General features: G+C 50.3%; 1 protein-coding gene across 2 annotated transcripts in view; it reads right to left on the bottom strand.

Moving 5' to 3' along the window:
• The window catches only part of NOL10 (nucleolar protein 10), a 100,466-nt gene that overhangs the window by 77,988 nt on the left and 2,293 nt on the right, over positions 1–20,185 (bottom strand). Inside the window, exons 2-8 of one of the 2 annotated variants that reach the window (XM_002722390.5) lie at positions 20,092–20,137; positions 16,762–16,860; positions 11,266–11,343; positions 8,919–8,956; positions 7,878–8,014; positions 5,071–5,136; positions 3,469–3,529 (exon numbers count right to left, since the gene is read on the bottom strand). In XM_002722390.5, the coding sequence (XP_002722436.2) occupies positions 3,469–3,529; positions 5,071–5,136; positions 7,878–8,014; positions 8,919–8,956; positions 11,266–11,343; positions 16,762–16,860; positions 20,092–20,137 (525 nt within the window). The remainder of the gene's footprint in view (positions 1–3,468; positions 3,530–5,070; positions 5,137–7,877; positions 8,015–8,918; positions 8,957–11,265; positions 11,344–16,761; positions 16,861–20,091; positions 20,138–20,185) is intronic. The other variant, XM_008249836.4, reaches the window with a different exon arrangement.

The raw sequence follows: 20,185 nt of genomic DNA, 5'->3' as shown, positions 1-20,185 counted from the left end.
TGGTGCAATGGGTTAAAGCCCCAGCCTGCAGTGCCGGCATCCCCTATGGACACCAGCTGTTCCACTTCCGATCCGGCTCTCTGCTGTGGCCTGGGAAAGCAGTAGAAGATGGCCCAAGTCCTTGGGCCCCTGAACCCCCATGGGAGACCCAGAGGAAGCTCCTGGCTCCTGGCTTCAGATCAGCTCAGCTCTGGCCGTTGTTGTCATTTGGGGAGTCAATCAGTGGATGGAAGACCTCTCTCTCTGGCTGTACCTCTCTCTGTAACTCTGTATTTCAAATAAATAAAATAAACCTTTCAAAAAAAAGATATTTTGAAATAACTGGGAGAATTAAATATTATTGTGCCAATGTTAAATATTTAATATACTGTATAAATATTAAATTTTAAAGTAATGATATTAGGATTTTATAGGTGAAGTCACTTTCTTTAAGAAATACATTTTAGGGGCCAGTGTTGAGCCCAGTGGGCTAAGCCGCCACCTGTGACACTGGAACCCCATCTGAGTGCTGGCTGGAGGCCCAGCTGCGCCACTCAGATCCAGCTCCGTTACTGAGCCTGGGAAAGCAGCAGAAGATGGCTCAAGGGCTTGAACCTCTGCCACCCACAAGGACGACCCGGATGGCGCTCCTGGCTCCTGCCTGGCCCATCCCCCGCTGCTGCAGACTTCTGGGGAGTGAAACAGCAGATGGATGATCTGTTTGTCTCTCTCTGTAACTCTGCCTTTCAAATCAATAAATAAATCTTTCAAATAAAAGAAACACATTTTGAAGTACTTGGGAATGGAATTTCATACTTGCAATTTATTTTCAATTGCTTTAAAAGACATCTCTGACGAGCACACATATTTTTACAGAAAAAGGATGTACAAGGGGAGCTTACCGAGCTCTGCTTCTGACTTTATTCTAAAGGTTTTTTTTAAATAAAAGACTGGGGAGAAATTTTAAAAAACAAAAAGGCAGCTGCAAACGACACAGCAAGGACGAAGCCATGGCGCAGGCGGAGTGTCCCCTCCGGATGCTTGGTGTCAGGACTGTTATCAGATTCAGGAGATGTTTTGGGGATGGGACTCACATAAAATTGGACTACGACTCACACACACATAGCCTGAAGATAATTTTATGTGGTATCTTTATTAACTCAGGGGTAAACCGCTTCGTGGCTGGAATCTTCCACTGTGGCGTCACGGCCGTGCTCAAGGTTTCTGGTTTCAGCTTAGGGATGCGCACATGCCACATACTTAACAGATCTCTGCCAGCAGAAAGGACGCTGTGGGCACTCACGCACCTACAGCGTATCCACAACAAGTGACCTTCTGAAAAAACAGTACGACCCCACTTTTTCAAAAAAGGGGCTGCGTTGTGGCGCAGCGGGTAAAGCCACTGCCTACATCGCTGGCATCCTGTGTGGGTGCTGGTTGGTGTCTCAGCTGTCTACTTCCGATCCGGCTCCCTCATAACGAGCCTGGGAAAGCAGTGGAGCACGGCCAGGCGTTTGGGCTCCTGCACCCACGTGGGAGGGCACAAAGAAGCACCTGGCTTCAGCCTGGCCCAGCCCTGGCCATTGCAGCAAACTGGGGACTGAACTAGCAGATGAAAGACTTCTCCCTCAACCTCTCTGTCTCTCCCTCCCTCTCTGTTAATTTTGGCTTTCAAATAAATAAACAAACCTTTAAAAAAGGAAACCACAAGATGAAGTTTGCAAGTGCGCTCCGACTATGCCTATCAAGTGGCAAGCCCTCAACAGCGAGGGAATCGGAGAGCCCAGCCTCTGGCCAGTCCTTCCCACCCCTCCGCGTCCCGGCTGGTCTCACGGCAGTGGCTGGAGGCCCTTCTCACCCTAACTTTTCCTGACTCTGCCCTAGACTGCTTCAGGACGCCGGCCAGAACTACTTTCTCTAGGAACCTATTTTTAAATTTTCCCAGCAGGGCTGGCACTGTGGCACGGCAGGTTCCATGCCGCCTGTGATGCCAGCGTGGCAACCCATGGAGCCCCACTTCGATCCAGCTCCCTGCTCATGCACCTGGGAAACAAGCGGGTGACAGCACCCATGTGGGAGACCCAGATGAAACTCCTGGCTCCTGGCTTCAGCCTGGCCCAGCCTCAGCCATTGTGGCCATTTGGGGACTGAACCAGTGGATGGTGTCTCTTCTTCTCTCTTTAACTCCTTCAAGTAAATACATAAATAAACCTTTTAAAAAATATATTTCCCTTAGCAGTCTAAGACACGTGGTTACCAAGAAAATGCTTCCTGGGCTCATCACCCCGGCAATCAACACGGTTTTCCATGTTCCTGTGAGCTCGGCCTCACGGGCCCCATTTCAGATCTTCATCTCTTAACATGAAAGCAATCTGGGTAAAGAAGCCTCAATTTCCTCCGAACCAAACTGGTTCAATAACTCACAGCACATCAGGCAACCGATTCATCAGTTTCAAAGTACCGATTTAGCACTGTGAGTAGCTGTAACTACCACTATTTCCAGGTGGAAAACTATGACACACGGCACAGCCACGCGCCGCACAGACACTCTGGTGACAGATTACAAACACCACGGAGGGCCTCAGCTCCCCCCCAGGGACGCCGCAGCCACACAGCTGGAATCCACCTGCACCCTACCACGGCCACGCAAGGCTGAGACGGCCACTGATGTGACCTTCGTGTGTGACACCACTGGGCGCACGAAGAACTGCCATCCCACGTTTGAAAAAACTTGAAGACCAATACTCGTGCACGCACGCCTGCTGGCGCGTTGGCAGGAGCACGCCCGAGGGATCCGGCGCCAACCCGGAGTGTGCGATGTGGTGACGGGGGGCGCCAGGGGACACCCCCGCACTATGTGCTTCTCACTCGCATGCGGGACTTTTGTTGTACTGTACTCATCATTGTCGTAAATAAACAGTGCAAACTGAGAAAGACTCTCCGCAGGCGTGAGGACCCTCACCGCCAGGCAGCGGGGACCATGGACGGCGTCGCGAGTGCCACCCTGTGGGCTGCACAAGTCCCCGGCCCGCCTCTCCGTTCTGCTGCCTTCACGCGGGTCACTTCATGTGCTCCCCAGCCACACCTCTGCCGCGTGGCCACGGGAGGTTCTGCCGGCCTGGGGACCCACGCGTTCACAGCCACCCTGCCTGATGAGAGCCAGCACTCCACGACAGTCCCCAGAGGAGCCACGTGGCTGCGTGCGGCAGTGCGGGTGCGCTGTGCCCAGCCCCATCCCTCCAAGTCTAGGTCCCGAGGCCGGTGCCAGTGCCCGCCCAGTCATTCGCACAGCAGGCGGTGGTGCGCGGCAGGCACAGAACAGCCGTGTCCCGTGTGGCAAGAGCAACAACCGGGCAAAATGCGAATGCAAACCAGAGGACCCGTGTGCCCACCCTGCTCTACGCAATCCAGTAACTCTAGCTCCAAGTAAAACTGCCGCTCCTTGTCAGCTGCAAAGCAAGCGTGAACAATCAGTCAGCAGATGCTTACCTCGATGGTTCCTGTGGCGAACAAGCCGTGCACGGAATTTATGTCACAGACGTTATTCTCCCTGAAACGGTAACGCAGAGGGGAGAAAACACCAGCTAGCACCCACTTCCGGGGGAAGGGACGTCAGCCAGCCTTCCACAGCCAAGCCCAGCTATGAGAAGGAAGGCATGCAGTCTGGCACCAGCGCCCCGGCTCCGACCACAGCGAGCTGGGGAACCTGACCAGGCAGAGCCCGGCTTTGTTGCTGCGAAACAGCGACTACACCGGCCTCAGCGCTGTCGAGAGGCAGCGTCTCCAGTGCAGAGATAACAGCTGCTACCACAAACAGAAAATTACGTAACTAAAGAGCAGACAACTGGGGCCAGCACTGTGTAGTGGGTAAAGCCGCTTCCTGCAGGGCCGACATCCCATATGGGTGCCGGTTTGAGTCCTGGCTACTCCACTTTTGACCCAGCTCTCTGCTTGGCCTGGGAAAACAGGAGAAGATGGCCCAAAACCTTGGGCCCCTGTACCCTCATGGGACACTGGGAAGAAGCTCCTGGCTCCTGGCTTCGGATCGGCGCAGCTCCAGCCATTGTGGCCAACTGGGGAGTGAACCAGTGGATGGAAGACCTCTCTCTCTCTCTCTGCCTCTCCTCTCTCTGTGTAACTCTGACTTTCAAATAAATAAATAAATCTTAAAAAAAAAAGAAAAGACAAGACACAGGTTGGGACAGCCACAGCCCACAAGGGAGCACCTGGGCCCAACACCTGGCCCTGGCTCCCGACTCGGCTTCCTGCTACAGCAAATCCCGGGAGCAGCAGGTCACTGCTCAGAGGCTTGGCTGCTCCCGCCCCCTCCCCCTCCCCCGGAGGCTGCAGTGAATTCCCGGCTCCTGGCTTCCCCTGGCACAGCCCCAGGCACCGCCAGCAGCAGATGGCAGGTCTCTGTCTCTGTGTCTTTCCCTTCCTGTCCCTCTGCCTGTCAAGTAATTTGTTTAAAAATGGCTGAATGCCTGGCACATAGTAAATGTTTTTACTAAGGAAGTTACTGCTATTAACCATTCTGATGATGATAAAGACGGGTTTGGTCCTAAAGAATTTCTCTTTGAAGAGAACATAAGCACGGAGCATAACATGATAAAGGGAAGACAAAACAAGGTAATTCAAAATTTCTCCACAGGAGAAAATATCACAAACAAAATCATGAATGAAACTTGAAAGAACCCTGCAAATAATAAACTGGGCTGTTTTAAAAAGTAAGTTTCATACAATGTTTAAGCTCATTGTCTTTCAGTAAATTTTTAAGGAGAAAAACTCTTTTTTTCTTAATTTTTAAAAATTCATTTGCATGTCTTTCAGAATTACAACTTTAGGAACAGTAATTCTTCCCATGTTCCCGCCCTCCCACCCCCACCCCCACGCCCCTCCCCTCTCCTAGTCCCAGTCCTATCTTTTGCCATGATCCAGTGTCAATTAACTTCGCACACCTGAATTAACTCTGTTCTAGGTCCACCTGCTTTACCCAGGTTGCCCAGAGGTCCGCTAGAGCAGCAGGCCACTTCACAACGTGAGCATCTGGCTCCCTCTCCTGGCCAAAGTGAGAACAGCACCCATACTCACGCAGCGTCGGTCTGCAGAGGATTCAGGTACCGCCCTTGCTCCAGGTTCAGTCTGTACACTTCAGAGCTGCGAAGTGACGAGGAAAACGTTACCAGCAGGCAAGCTAGAACGAACCTTCCATTCATCTACTTACGTAAGTATAAACGGTATGGACATATGCAGATCACTAACGGCCACTACATATCTATAAAACTGACAAATTATCCTGTCTAAAAATAGCCATCTTACTTGTGGATTTGTTTATGTACAAAGCTTACTTAAAAAAGTGGTTTAAAATTTATTTAAAACACTCATCTGCCAAGGAAATAATACGAATCCATCAAGTAGAATATTATTTACAAATAACATACAGAATCCAAGATCCAAAAGTACATATAATATTTATCTAGCTGTACACATACAGAAGAGTAGAAGGAAATATAACACATAACAGGGCCCCAGGCTGTGGTGTAGTGGGTCAAGCTACCACCTGCGGCCCAGCATCCCACAGGGGCACCGGTTTAAGTCCCAGCTGCTCCACTTCCATCCCAGCTCCCTGCTAATGCACCTGCGAAAGCAGTGGAAGATGCCCAAGTGCTGGGCCTTGCACCCATGTGGGGGACCTGGAAGAAGCTCCTGGCTCCTGGCTTTGGATTAACCCAGCTCCAGCTGTTGTGGCCATTCAGGGAGTGAACCAGTGGACAGAAGATCTCCCTCTCTAATCCAACTCTGCCTTTCAAATAAAATAAAAAAATAAACACTCCTAAAGGTTTCCTCTGGGTGGCACAATTATGGGTATATCTTTTTCTTTATAATTTTCTTTTAGTAAAAAGATTTATTACTTGTTTATTTATTTGAAAGGCAGAGTGACAGAGAGCTTCCATCGCTGGGTCACTTTCCAAATGACTACAATAGCTGAGGGAGGACCAGGAAAAAGCCAGGCGCCAGGGGCTCCATCTGGGTCTCCCGTGTGGGTGGCGGGGACCCCGGTTCTGAGGCCATCCCCTGCTGCCTCCCAGCAGCACAACAGCAGACAGCTGGACAGGAAGTGGAGGTGTAACAAGCAGTGGCATGACACTGCACCACAAAGCCTGCCTCTTGTCTATACTTTGCTCTATTTTCCCAATTTTCTAGAATGAATGTGTATTGTTTTATAGTCATAGAAAAGGCAGCATTTAAAGTTAAGTCTTAGGAAACCGTGCAGTCGGGCTATGGACGCGACATCCCAGCAGCAGTGCCCTATAGGTCCCCTACGCACCCCTCCAAATCTAGAGATCGCGAGCAGAAGCCCGGCGGGCAGCGTCCTCCCCTTCTGAAAGCCTGCCCCCCAACCCTTCCTAAGTAGAGTCCACAGCCACGTGTGACCCAAATCACAAACGTCCTGAAAGAAATTCACCTGGACACGGAACACAGGTAAGGCAAGAGCTGCGAGTTTTAGGAAGTAAACAGAAATCTGGGAAACTAAGAAACCACAACACGGTGAGTGGCCTTGGGGCTGGAAGCCGCCTCCCACGTACCACCCCAGAGCCGCCTCCCACGTCCCACCCCAGAGCCGCCTCCCACGTCCCACCCCAGAGGCTGCATTCAGTTCCTGGCTCCAGCTTGCCACGAACGCACTCTGGGAGGCGGAGACAATGCTCCGGTAGCTGGGCCCCAGTGCCCACAGGGAGACTGGGACAACGAGAGTTCCAGACCCTTCTCTGGCCCTGTCCAGTCCTGGCTATTACCAGCACTAGGGGTGAGACAGCAGACAGGGCTCTTTCTAGTCTGCCTGCTGCTCTCTGTCCTCTTCTCTCTCTACCCCCTTTTATTTATTTACTTTTTTAAATTTACTCATCTATTTGAAAGTCAGAGTTACACAGAGAGAGGAAAGGCAGAGAGAGAGAAGTCTTCCATCCACTGGTTCACTCCCCAACTGGCCACAACAGCTGGAGCTGCGCTATCCGAAGCCAGGAGCCAGGAGCTTCTTCTGGGTCTCCCACGCGGGTGCAGGGGCCCAAGCACTTGGGCCATCTTCTGCTACTTTCCCAGGACATAGCAGAGAGCTGGATCGGAAGTGGAACAGCTGGGTCTTGAGCCGGTGTCCACATGGGATGCCGGCACTTTAGGCCAGAGCGTTAACCCGCTGTGCCAGCCCCTCTAGGCCCTTTTTATTAAAATACTTGAACACACACACACACATACATACACCGTGTGGTGTGTCTCATGAACTGTGGCACCGGGCTATATGCCATGACCTGGCTTATGCATTTCTCATGAGTATCTCCTGGTCGAACTACTATGATGAGTAACTATCATGGCTACTTCCAAAATCGGAAAAGATTTTACTAAGCAAACCAGTGGTGTCAGAGGGAGCGTTGCGGAGCAGCGGGTTAAGCCACGCTGGGGACGCCCGTGTTCCGTATCAGTGCTGACTGCTCCGCTTCCGATCCAGTGTCCTGCTAATGACCCGGGAGGCAGCAGACCGTGCCCGGGTGCTTGAGCCCTGCACCCAGGAGACCCAGAGGGAGTTCCTGACTCCTGGCTTTGCTCTGGTCCAGTCCCGGCGGTCGCAGCCATAGGGGAATGAACCAACGGATGGGTGAATTCATTCTCTCACTCTGCCTTTCAAATAAATGAAAAATCTTTATAAATCAATAAATTGCATGAATATGTAGAAAATCGGTTTTTTCATTTGCTTATTCCTTATTTTCTAAGTTTTATTTTTTTTACAATAACCACACATTTCTTTTTATTAAAACAGAAAGAAAATATACAGGAAATTCAAGAAGAGAAGCTGGCAGGTTGGGGCGGTGGGAGGAAACGCAGACAGGGGTTAGAGTCAATACCTCGCACCCACGAAGTACAGGTCGCAGGACGGATAGTGGTAGGAGAAATCTCTGCCGAACTTTGGTATTCGGGTTTTGTAGTAAAAACCTGACTGTGAGTGAAATTCAATGTATCTATCGTTATGTAGGAAGACAATCTGAAAATGAAACAAGAAAGTCAGGTGGCTCAGGTTTCTAGGTAAATGTCTGTCCCATCATCTCCGCAAGTGGCACAGGAAGAAAGCCTCTGCCCTCCCAACCTCCCCTCTAAACACAGGGCACCCTGCGCCGTGCTGACACAGCGCCACTCCACGCGTGCTGACACAGCGCCACTCCACGTGTGCTGACACAGCGCCACTCCATGTGTGCTGACACAGCGCCACTCCACGCGTGCTAACACAGCCCCCCACTCCACGCGTTGACACAGCGCCACTCCACGCATGCTGACACAGCCCCCACTCCACGCGTGCTGACACAGCCCCCACGCCACGTGTACTGACACAGCGCCACGACACACGTGCTGACACAGCCCCCCACTCCACGCGTGCTGACACAGTGCCACTCCACGCGTGCTGACACAGCGCCACTCCACGCGGACAGCCTGTCTGCAGAGCGTCCCTTCTCACTGAAGCGCTAGACGCGCCCCTCATTCGCAGGCACTGCAGAGACCCCAGAGAGCCACTTCCTCTCTCACTGGGGAACACATTTTCTTAATCCCCAGTTATCACACGGGCCCAAAAACCTGGTATAAACGTAACTTCAACATGCTACAAAGGCATCGTCAACCTCTGCGGGTGATACTGCAAGGTAAACTTACCAGTGTTCAGAGACAACGTCTTATAAAACTACATGTCTCAAAACACAGGATGGGGCCGGCGCCATTTATTTATAAATTAAAAAATGTACCAAACCAAAAATCAAAAATATAACAGTAGAAAATCACAGGTCATGTATTACTACATATGATATAATCCATTTATCATAAAATTACTTATTACAAAATAAATTCCACTCACTCATTTCTTGAGTACAACCAGTACAAACCAACACTACTGTACATACCTTTGAATAGTCATCAGACAAAATCTCAAAGGTGACAACTGAAAGAGAAGAAACATGAAAAAATACATTATTAATGTTCTTAATAAAAATGCAAACTTGGTACAAAGATTCTAATTCAACTCAGAAAGTAAAGATGAATACAATTTTTTTCATTTTTGTCCTATATAAAGTAAGAACAAAATTGCCACAGTGCCCCCAAAACACCAAGTGGGAAGTAAAAGCATATCACCTGAATTAGGCAACACCTTAACTACAGACACCTCACCTAGAGACCACCTCACCCACAGACCACCTCACCTAGAGACACCTCACCCACAGACCACCTCACCTACAGACCACCTCAACTACAGACCACCTCACCTAGAGACCACCTCACCTAGAGACCGCCTCACCTACAGACCACCTCACCTAGAGACACCTCACCCACAGACCACCTCACCTAGAGACACCTCACCCACAGACACCTCACCCACAGACCACCTCATCTACAGACCACCTCACCCACAGATCACCTCACTTACAGACACCTCACCTAGAGACCACCTCACCCACAGGCCACCTCACCCACAGACCACCTCACCTACAGACACCTCACCCACAGACCACCTCACCTACAGACACCTCACCCACAGACCACCTCACCCACAGACCACCTCACCCACAGACCACCTCACCCAGAGACCACCTCAACTAGAAATCACTTCAATTAGAGACCCACTCAACTAGATTTTTGGCAAAAGGGAGGCAAAGTCATGAAACAGAATGACTTCTAAACTTTGCTACTGTTTTTCTGAGATGCTCAAAACAAAATAATTTTCAAGACTTTCTAATGTTTACATTAAAGAACATTAAAAATTGTTGCTTACAAAAACAATAACTTTACTATTTCACAGTTCTGCTAAACAAAAATTAAAAGTGAAAACAGCCATTTTTATACAGTCGTACCCAGAGATGCAACTGTCTTCAGACAGCAAGGGGTGAAACAAGCTAGGGGAGTGTGCTCCTATTTCCACGGGACACATTCCCTATTAACTTTCCCTTCACACACTAGGCCCAATGACAAAAGCACCTGAACTTACCTCATTTCAACTTGCCCCCCCGATAGCCAAAGATTTTAGCACGGACCTCCACACTGTTCATGGAAAATGGAGCTCAAAGCTAAGTTCAGAGGCAGGCGTGGAGGCCGAGAGGATGCCTGCACGCCCTGTGGGGGAGCTCCCTCCAGCTTTGAGGTCAGCTTCCTGCTAACGCGGCCCCGGGAGGCTGCAGGGAGACCTGCAGAGATACTCTGTGTTCACTGGGTCCCTGCCACCCACATCGGAGACCTGGACCGAGTTCCTGGCTCCTGGTTCTGGCCCAGCCCAGTCCCAGCTGCTGCAGGCATTTGGGGAGTCGACCAATGAGTTCACGGGCTCTGTTTCTCAAATTAAGAAGAAAAACAAAACAAAACCCAGAAACGCACGCGTACTCGTGTAAACCCCTTGGCCTGCGAGGCTCCATGGACGCCGCTCCTGGGACAATGCTACAGTGCGCAGCTGGGGCGGGGGTGGGGGGGTGTCTGAAATGCTCAGAAGCCGTTTCCTCTGGCCAGCAGCAGCAGGGGAAGTCAGTAGCCCAGCCACACACGCAGGGCCCGCGGCCGTGACGAGGAGCGAGGCGGCCTCCAGGAGCTGAGCCTGCTGCAAAACCCCAGGACCGCCAGTCCTGCAGCCACTACCACCGAGTTCTGCCAGACACGTGAAGGATCGGGGAAGCAGGTTCTCACCCAGTGTCTCCAGAAGAGCCGCACCCGGCCGACGCCAGGGTCAGGTCTGGACCCAGAAGGGCTGGCACAGACCCAAGACCTACAGAGCTGCAAGCTACTGAAGGGATGTTTCCAGCCCCTCAGTTGTGATAATTTGCTATTTCACCATCGAAAGCGAACATACAAATCAAAAATGAGAAAAGCACACAAACCGAGGAGCCGTCTTGGGGGTGGGCGTTGCGGCACAACGGGTTAAGTCGCCACCTGTGTGGGCCGCATCCCAACTCACAGCACTGGCTAAGTCCCAGTTCCTCCACCTCCATTCAGGTTCCCTGCTAATGCGCCTGCAATACCGGCAGATGATGGAGGCCTAAGTTCCTGGTCCCTGCCACCCACACAAGAGGTTCAAATGGAGATGCGGGCTCCTAGCTTTGCTCTGGCCCAGCCCTAGTCACTGCAGCCATTTGGAGTGAATCAGTACATAGAAGATCAATCGATCGATCGATCGATCTCTCTCTCCCTCCCTCCCTTGCTACTCTGCCTTTTAAATAAGTCTTTTTTTTTTTTTAAGCTATTTTCATCAAGTCAGTATTAGCATCTTACCTTCTGAATCCAAACACCTTTCAAACTTCAAGGATAACTGATAGGTGTCATAGCAGCGAACCCGAGGTTTATATGTTCCTATAAAAAAATTACATGATGCAAAATCAAGAAACTGAAAAACACACTTTTCGCAGTCAGCACCCAGACGGCGGGCGAGGGTGCCCTCTCCACTCAGGGGTAGGCAGCACTAATCACAGCAAATGAAAGAAAAGGAAAGCAGCCCCTCCCAAATGTCCCACGGGGAAACTGAACACAAATCAACAAGGAGCGCCCAGAAGATGGAAACACGATAATTAATCGACTTCCCAGTGAGTCTAATCAAAGCAGATTCAACACGCAAATACCCTCTACAAACTCTACTTAGACAGCAGAGCAGCAGAGACAGACAGGGAGAGCCAGCTCCTCCACCAGCGGTTCCTTCTCCAAATGGCTGCTCAACCAGCTCCGGGTCAGGCCAAAGCCCGGAGCCGGAACTCCATTCAGACCTCCCATCCCCCACACGATGGCAGGGGCCGAAGTACTTTGGTCGTCTTCCACTGCCTTCCCAGGGAGCCGGACTGGAAGCAGAGCAGCTGGGACTTGAACCAGATCTCTGAGATGGGACGCTGAGGTTGCAAGTGCAGTTTAGCCAGTATGCCACAACACACGCCTCTGAAATACTTCTTACACATCAGAATGGCCAAGACGAAAAACAGTTAATATCTGTGTTGGGAGGGTTAAAAGTAAGTACTTTCAGGACTGGTGTTGTGGGTTGTGACACTGGCGCCCCAAATCAGAGCACCAGTTCAAGTCCAGGCTGCTCGGCTTCCAACCCAGCTTCTCAGGGTACCTGGGAAAGCAACAGACGACGGCCCAGGCCCTTGGCCCTGACACCCACGCGGGAGACTCCGATGGGCTTCCAGTGGACGGAGGGTCTCTCTCTCTCTTCGTTCCCGCCCCCTCTGTTGCACTGCCTTCCAAACAAACAAACATTTACAAATAAAGAAGTAAGCATGTTCGTCCACTGCAGTTGATCAGTGTACACGACAACTCGTCTAGAGGACAGCCCAGCACACGCTGAAGCTGATGACCACGCGCCTCCGTCTACAGTAACTTACAGACACAGAGCGCCCCCTGCAGCACTGTTGGTAAACGGCCACCGCGGGGAAATGAGGTCAGTCCACACAGCGCTCAGGGCACAGGGCACAGGCGGGCCTGCCACTCCTGTCAGGAGCTGCCAAGCGGAAGGGGGAGGAAGGGAGCAGAGACCGGGCGAGCGCGGAAGAACGGGCGCTCGACCCCGAAGTCGGCACCCTAAACAAGAGGCCTCTGCACGCAGCAGTCGGCGTTAGCAATGCCAACGCTGCCAGCTGCTCTTGCACATCTCACCTTCGTATTTCTGTGATGCTTCCATTTTGTATAAGTTTATCACGTTGTGCCCAGGTGAAAAAGTCATTTTAAAAACAAATAAAGACATCCTAAAAAGAAGGAAGCAGTCCCATGTTTTCTGGCACAGATCAAAGCCCCAAAAATCTCATTTTAAGAATAGAAACTTAAGGGCCGGCGCCGCGGCTCACTAGGCTAATCCTCCGCCTTGCGGCGCCGGCACACCGGGTTCTAGTCCCGGTTGGGGCGCCGGATTCTGTCCCGGTTGCTCCTCTTCCAGGCCAGCTCTCTGCTGTGGCCAGGGAGTGCAGTGGAGGATGGCCCAGGTGCTTGGGCCCTGCACCCCATGGGAGACCAGGAAAAGCACCTGGCTCCTGGCTCCTGCCGTCGGATCAGCGCGGTGCACCGGCTGCAGCGCGCCGGCCGCGGCGGCCATTGGAGGGTGAACCAACGGCAAAGGAAGACCTTTCTCTCTGTCTCTCTCTCTCACTGTCCACTCTGCCTGTCAAAAAAAAAAAAAAAAAAAAAAAGAAAAGAAAAGAAAAGAAACTTAAAAAAAAAAAAAAAGAAACAGTAACCTGTGGTGTGATACCCATCCTAGCATTCCATACATGATTTGAAAGACTGCAAGCTTATATAAAACTCCCACGTGTACATGCAGGGCCCACTTTCCCTTTTAATTGGGAGCGTGTTTGCTTTTGTCTCTTACTTCTGATCATTTAAAAGGCTTGCACGTATCACTCTGGCCGTCAGAAAAGAAAGTGGCTGGAAACGTACGTCGCCCCTCCACGTCTCACGCCTCTTCCACAAGCGCCAGTGCAGACTAACAGTGTCACTGAGCACAGACCTGGCTGTGGCAGGGTCACAAGCAGGAACCCGAGCCCGGTTAGTTCACGTGCGTCAGTCCTTAGCACATCCCCCGGGTCATGAAAGGCTTTTACGAGTCAATCTTACTCCGCTGGTTCGCAGCCACGAGGCCAGAACACCCAAGGCAATCTGAGGAAGGCGGATACAGAGATCAAAGGAAGACCCGCCAGGGAATCAAATGGGGAAGCAAATGACAACCAGGTCCCCTCCCCTCGGCAGCAGAGAGGCCTCTGGAACTGGCCAAGAAGGCCACCACTCCCGTGCTGTTCCACGCGGCAGCCAGCATGGACGGCTATGAACGTGAAGATGAAATCAAATCTAAAGTTCAGTCCCACATTCTCACTAGCCATGTTTCACGCATTCTTTAGGAAATATTTCTTTTTACGATAAAAATAAAACCAAAGCATTGTTGGGGCCGGCACTGTGGCGCAGCAGGTTAAAGCCCCAGCCTGCAGTGTCAGCATCCCATAGGGCGCCAGTTCGAGTCCCGGCTGCTCCACCTCTGATCCAGAGCTCTGCTGTGGCCTGGGAAAACAGCAGAAAATGGCCCAAGTCCTTGGGCCCCTGCACCCGCATGGGAGACCTGGAGGAGGCTCCTGGCCCCTGGCTTTGGATCAGCTCAGTTCTGGCCGTTGCGGTCATTTGGAGAGTGAACCAGCAGATAAAAGACCCCTCTCTCTCTCTCTCTCTCTCTCTCTCTCTCTCTGGCTCTACCTCTCTCTACAACATTTGCAAATAAATAAAAATAAACCTTTAAAAAACAAACAGAACAAAAGCATTCTGAAAAAGAGGAAAGGCAGCGCAAGCATTGGTCTAGCAGCTAAGATGCTGGTGAGACGCCCGCTCCCCACGTGGAGCTCCTGGGTTGGATCCTGGACACCAGCTCCTGACTCCAGCTTCCTCCCAATGCAGACCCTGGGAGGCAGCAGTGACGGCTCCCGTGGTGGGGTTTCTGCCACTCGTGGTGGGGTTTCTGCCACTCGTGTAGGCCATCACAAACCTAATGAGGGCACAAACCCGGATAGCGTTCCAACTCCTGCCCACTGGAGGCATTAGGGGACCAAGCCAGCAGATGACCAATTTCTTTGAAAGGCAGAGTTGGGGGTTGGGGGAGATGGAGACAGGGAGACAGAGTAAGAGAGAGAGAGAATCTTCCAACCACTGGTTCATTCCCCAAATGACCACAATGGCCAGAGCTGGGCTAGGCCGAAGCCAGCAATAAGGAATTTCTGGGTTTCCCATGTGGGTGCAGGGGCCCAAGGACTTGGGCCATCTTCCACTGCTTTCCCAGGCCATAGCAGGGAGAGGAATAGAAGTGGAGCAGCCGGGACAGGAACCAGGGTCCATATGTGATGCCAGCGTGGCAGGCAGTGCCTTAACCTGCTACACCACAATGCCTGCCCCTATAAATAATTGTTTTAAAAGTAGAAATGGAAACAATTAACTTTGCCAGGGAATGTAAAATGATTTCATAAAAGAAAACGTAATTTAATAGATATAACCTCTTACCTAATCTGTCTCCCAGCTCTCTGTGAGCTTGGACAAGCTACTTGTTATCTCTTGATCAAAACAAATTAAGTTTCTGAACATAAAATTGTAGGCCAGTGTCAGGAGAGACAACCATTAACTCAGAAAAAACCTGGCACAGCAGGGAAAGCCGCCACCTGCAGTGCCAGCATCCCATATGGGCGCTGGTTCGGGTCCCAGCTGCTCCACTTCCCTTCCAGCTCTCTGCTATGGCCTGGGAAAGCAGCAGAAGATGGCCTAAGCACTTGGGCCCCTGCACCCACGTGGGAGATCTGGAAGAAGCTCCTGGCTCCTGGCTTCGGATTGTCTCGGCTCTGCCATTTCGTACAATTGGGGAGTGAACCAGTGGATGGAGGACCTCTCTCTCTCTCTCTCTGCCTCTCCTTCTCTCTCTGTGTAACTCTGACTTTCAAATAAATAAATAAATCTTTGGAAAAAAACACCAGCCTGAGGTGTATGCACACACACATGCAGGAAGGGATCAAGAGACGTGGTGGAAACGAAACAGGGGGAAGCTGTTACAGCCAAATGTGCAGACAACGCACGGGACGCAGGCACCAGAAGCCCAGCCAGGCTGGCTGAGTTCAACACTGTGACACGCTGAAAGTTCCCGTGTTTCATGATGTTTTTGACCATGATTAATATTGTTAATGCAAAATCTCCGTATTAGAACCTGATACATAAAGTCATGTTAGAAGTGACCTTTCCTGTGCCCTCATTCACTGCTGGTGGCACTGTCAGTGTTAGGATCAATTCAGAACAGGCCTGTTGGCTTCCTGTAAGACTAAACCTGTACCTACCGATGACCCAGCAATTCCACTCCAAAGAATTTATCAAAGACAAGCAGAGCACATGCACACAAAACTGACTTTGAAAAGACTGAGCTTAGTGCTTTATTATTAACAAGCAAAAAATGGAAACAGCCCAGGTGAAAATCAAATGGAGACAGGTGAGCAGGCTGTGGCATATTCACATGATGGAAGCCACTGACACACAGAGCAACGGGGACGAGTCCAGGCACCGACAAAACCCCAGCTGTGCTGTCTCGTGCACACAGAACACACAGGGAAGTCCTGAAGCAGACTCAACTTGTCCGCGTGATGAAAAGCAAGACAGAGCTGCAGGGCACACAGGAGTTCTCTCAATCTGAGTCCCGGCTGCTTCACTTCCAATACAACTCCCTGCCAATGCGCCTGGGAAAGCAGCAGAGGACAGCCCAAGTGCTCGGGCCCCTGCACCCACATGCGAGACCCGGAAGAAGCTCCTGCCTCCAGGCTAGCCCAGCCTGGGTCACTGCGGCCACTTGGGGAGCAAACCAGCAGGTGGAAGACCTCAATCTCTTCCTCTCTCTCTCTGAAACTCTGCCTTTCAAATATATAAAATAAATCTTAAAAATAAATAGATAAAAAATTTTAAAAACTCTAACATTAACTCTAGTTAATGACACACGTGCTGAGCTATTAGGAGTAAAATACAGTGTGCTGAAATCTGCTACTTGTTCTGAAATGCATCAGAAAACCAGGCGGACGGATGCACAGACACGTGACAAAGCAAGTACAGTGACCACTTACTGCAGAACCTGGGTACTGGGTAAGTGGTGTTCATGGTACATTTCTTCAACATCTATATATTTCTGAATCTTTTATAATAAAATGTCAGGGGAAGAGAAGTGATCTTCCCCACCAAAGTATTTCCTTCTATAAAATGTACGTAAATCATAACCGAGAAGATGCTCACCAGTTGCTAAAATATACTGTCCATCTTTTGACACCTTGATAGTGGTACACACGGTAGGCATTTCAAAATCCTGAATAAGTTCAATTCTTCTACGGACATCTACAAAAAAAAGAAAGAAAGAAAGGATAATTAGTTTAACTAATGCATGCTTGCTCTTTATCACAGAAAGATGTAACATGCAGAGTGGTCACAGCACGCCACGTCTCAAGTGCTTCCCAGCCCGCAGAACGCCCAGAGCTCACCCTTCAGACAGAAGACAGTGCAGGCATCTGTGCCACCACCAAGGTGTCCTCAGGGCCCACATCTCAAATCAGAGGGCCTGGGTTTGGTCCCAGATCTGCTTCCAAGTCCAGCTTCCTGCTGGCGCACACCCTGGGAAGCAGCAGGAAGTGGATCAAGCCCTTTGGTCCCCACCACCCTGTGAAAGACCTAGGTTGGGTTGCAGCTCCTGGTTTTGGCCTGGCCCAGTCCCAGCTGTTGTGGGCTTCTGGGAGTAAATTAAGAGATGGAAGGCCTGCGTCTGTCCCCGTCTTTAAAATAAAGAAATTTTAAAAAAAAATTTTTTTTTCAACTCATACATTATTTTTCTAAGTGAAATATTTTATTTTTACTTTTTAGAAAAGAAAAAGCATCACTGCAATTTAAAAGCAATTCCACAATAGTGTATGAAAATCTACTTCTAACACCTGGATAAGGAGCGAACAGAACAAACATTAAAACACTATCAGGGGCCGGCGCCGTGGCTCACTAGGCTAATCCTCCGCCTATGGCGCCGGCACACCGGGTTCTAGTCCCGGTCGGGGCGCTGGATTCTGTCCAGGTTGCCCCTCTTCCAGGCCAGCTCTCTGCTGTGGCCTGGGAGTGCAGTGGAGGATGGCCCAAGTGCTTGGGCCCTGCACCCCATGGGAGACCAGGAGAAGCACCTGGCTCCTGCCTTCAGTTCAGCGCGGTGCACTGGCTGCGGTGGCCATTGGAGGGTGAACCAACATCAAAGGAAGACCTTTCTCTCTGTCTCTCTCTCTCACTATCCACTCACTCTGCCTGTCAAAAAAAAAAAAAAAAAAAAAAAAACCACTATCAGGGCTGGTGCTGTGGCTCAGAGCCGGCATCCCATAGGGCGCGCTGGTTTCAGTCCTGGCTGCTCCTCTTCTGATCCAGCTCTCTGCTATGGCCTGGGAAAGCTGCAGAAGATGGCCTAAGTCCTTGGGCCCCTGCATCCATGTGGGAGACCAGGAAGAGGCTTCTGGCTTCGGATTGGCCCAGCTCCCACCATTGCAGCCATTTGGGGAGTTAACCAGCAGATGGAAGACCCTTCTCTCCCTCTCTCTCTCTCTCTCTCTCCCTCTCCCTCTGACTGTCTATAACTCTACCTCTCAAATAAATAAGTAAAATCTTCACACAAAAGAAAAAAACATCTCTTAAAACCACTATCATTACCCAGTTAGGCCAAGAACTAAGTCTTCTTATACAAGTCCAGGATCTCTAATTGAAAAGTTTGGGACCAGAAAGAAGTGTTTCCAATTGCAGATTTTTTGGGATTTTAGAATATCTGTATATACATAATGAAGTACCTTAGGGATGGGACCCAAGTCTAAACATGAAATTCAAATATGTCTCACGTACACCCACACACACCTTATACACACTTCCTGAAGGCAATTCTATGTGATATTTTTAGTGCGCTTCTCTTTTGACTGCAACCCGTCACTCGAAGCCAGGTATGGAATTTACCACTAGTGGTGTCAGTCAGCAAAAAGCTTCCGATTTTAAAGCATCTGGATTTTCGATTAGGAATGCTCAACCAATGAACAACGTTTTTCCCGTACACAGTCTGAATCTGCTTTGTTACACATGAGAACATCGGACCTGGGCAACCAGATGAAATAAGAATCTAAACGGTAATGAAGCAGCTCTGTGTTGTACTCTGACTTGGATTTCTAATTGACCACCTTCAGTACCATAAAGAGGCCATCTTCCCAAGATACTTGCCTCGAGGCATTTAGCGCTGCGATCTCAGAGAGCAAGCTAAGATAAATCTGCTTTTCTATATGACAACTTGCAAGGGAGAAACTCAAATGAAGATCTGTTCACCAAAATGATTTACACTACAAACTGGCATTATAGTCCTAAATCAAAATGCTCTCTGAGGATGAGTCACCGACACTGACAAGAATGCCCACAGCCCATGTCAGAGTGTCTAAGTTCAAGCCCCAGCTCCTGTCCAAGTACCAGCTGCTGCTGATGCACGCTGTGGGATGCTGGTGATGGCTCAAGTAGGTGGGTCCCTGTCCCAACATGGGAGACCTGGACTGGGTTCCTAGCTCCCAGAATGACCCAGCCACAGCTACTGCACGCATTTAGGTAATGAACCAGCGGACGACAGCTCTCTGTCATCTGTTGGTCTGCCTCTGCCTCTCAAATAAATAAATAAATATTTTTAAAAAGATTTATTTATTTATTTGAAAGGCAGAGAGAGAGAGAGAGAGAGAGAGAAAGGTCTTCCATCCACAGGTTCACTCCCTAATTGGCCGCAACAGCCAGAGCTGAGCCAATCCGAGGGCAGGAGCCAGGAGCCTCCTCCGGGTGTCCCATGTGGGTGCAGGGGCCCAAGGACTTGGACCACCTTCCACCTTCCACTTCCTAGGATATAGCAGAGAGCTGGATCAGAAGTGGAGCAGCTGGGACTTGAACCGGTGCCCATATGGGATGCCAGCACAGCAGGTGGCCACAGCACTAGCCTCAAATAAAGAATTAAAAAAAAATCTTCTACAAAGATTTTTTATTGTTCATACTCATATTTGTATATCCAATATGTAAAATTACTTTGTCCAAAGATAAAATGCTTATTGTCCCTATATCTCAAAAACTGACACATGGATTCAACCAACAGAAAAAGCTTTTGCTGCACATGAGAATGAGACAATCATGATCCTTCTGGGTCCCCCATATGGGCGCTGGTTCAAGTCCCAGCTGCTCCTCTTCCAGTCCAGCTCTCTGCTGTGGCCTGGGAAAGCAGTGGAAGATGGCCCAAGTGCTTGGGACCCTGTACCCGTGTGGGATACCAGGAAGAGGCTCCTGGCTCCCGGCTTCAGACCTGCTCTGCTCCAGCCATTGTGGCCATCTGGGGAGTGAAACAGCAGATGGAAGACCTCTCTCTGTCTCTCCCTCTTTCTGTCTACAACTATGCCTCTCAAGTAAATAAATAAATCTTAAAAAGAAGAAGGAGGAAAAGGACAAACAGGTTTATTTCCACCGTACTGATTCCACTGCCTTCTGTAAGCCTCACTGTGTGCGGCCCTGTGGCACGGGCGGGTCACCGACAACACTCACCGACATCCTTCTTCTGCAGCGCTCTCTTCTTCCGATCAGAAAGCCACTTGGAGAAAACAGAGAGACGATTTTAACACACTCTACCTTGGTCGCT

The sequence above is a fragment of the Oryctolagus cuniculus genome, chromosome 2, assembly GCF_964237555.1.
Source record: "Oryctolagus cuniculus chromosome 2, mOryCun1.1, whole genome shotgun sequence".
NCBI lineage: Eukaryota > Metazoa > Chordata > Mammalia > Lagomorpha > Leporidae > Oryctolagus > Oryctolagus cuniculus.
The sequence above is the reverse complement of the archived record's forward strand: the minus strand, read 5'-3'. Positions and strand labels throughout refer to the sequence as shown.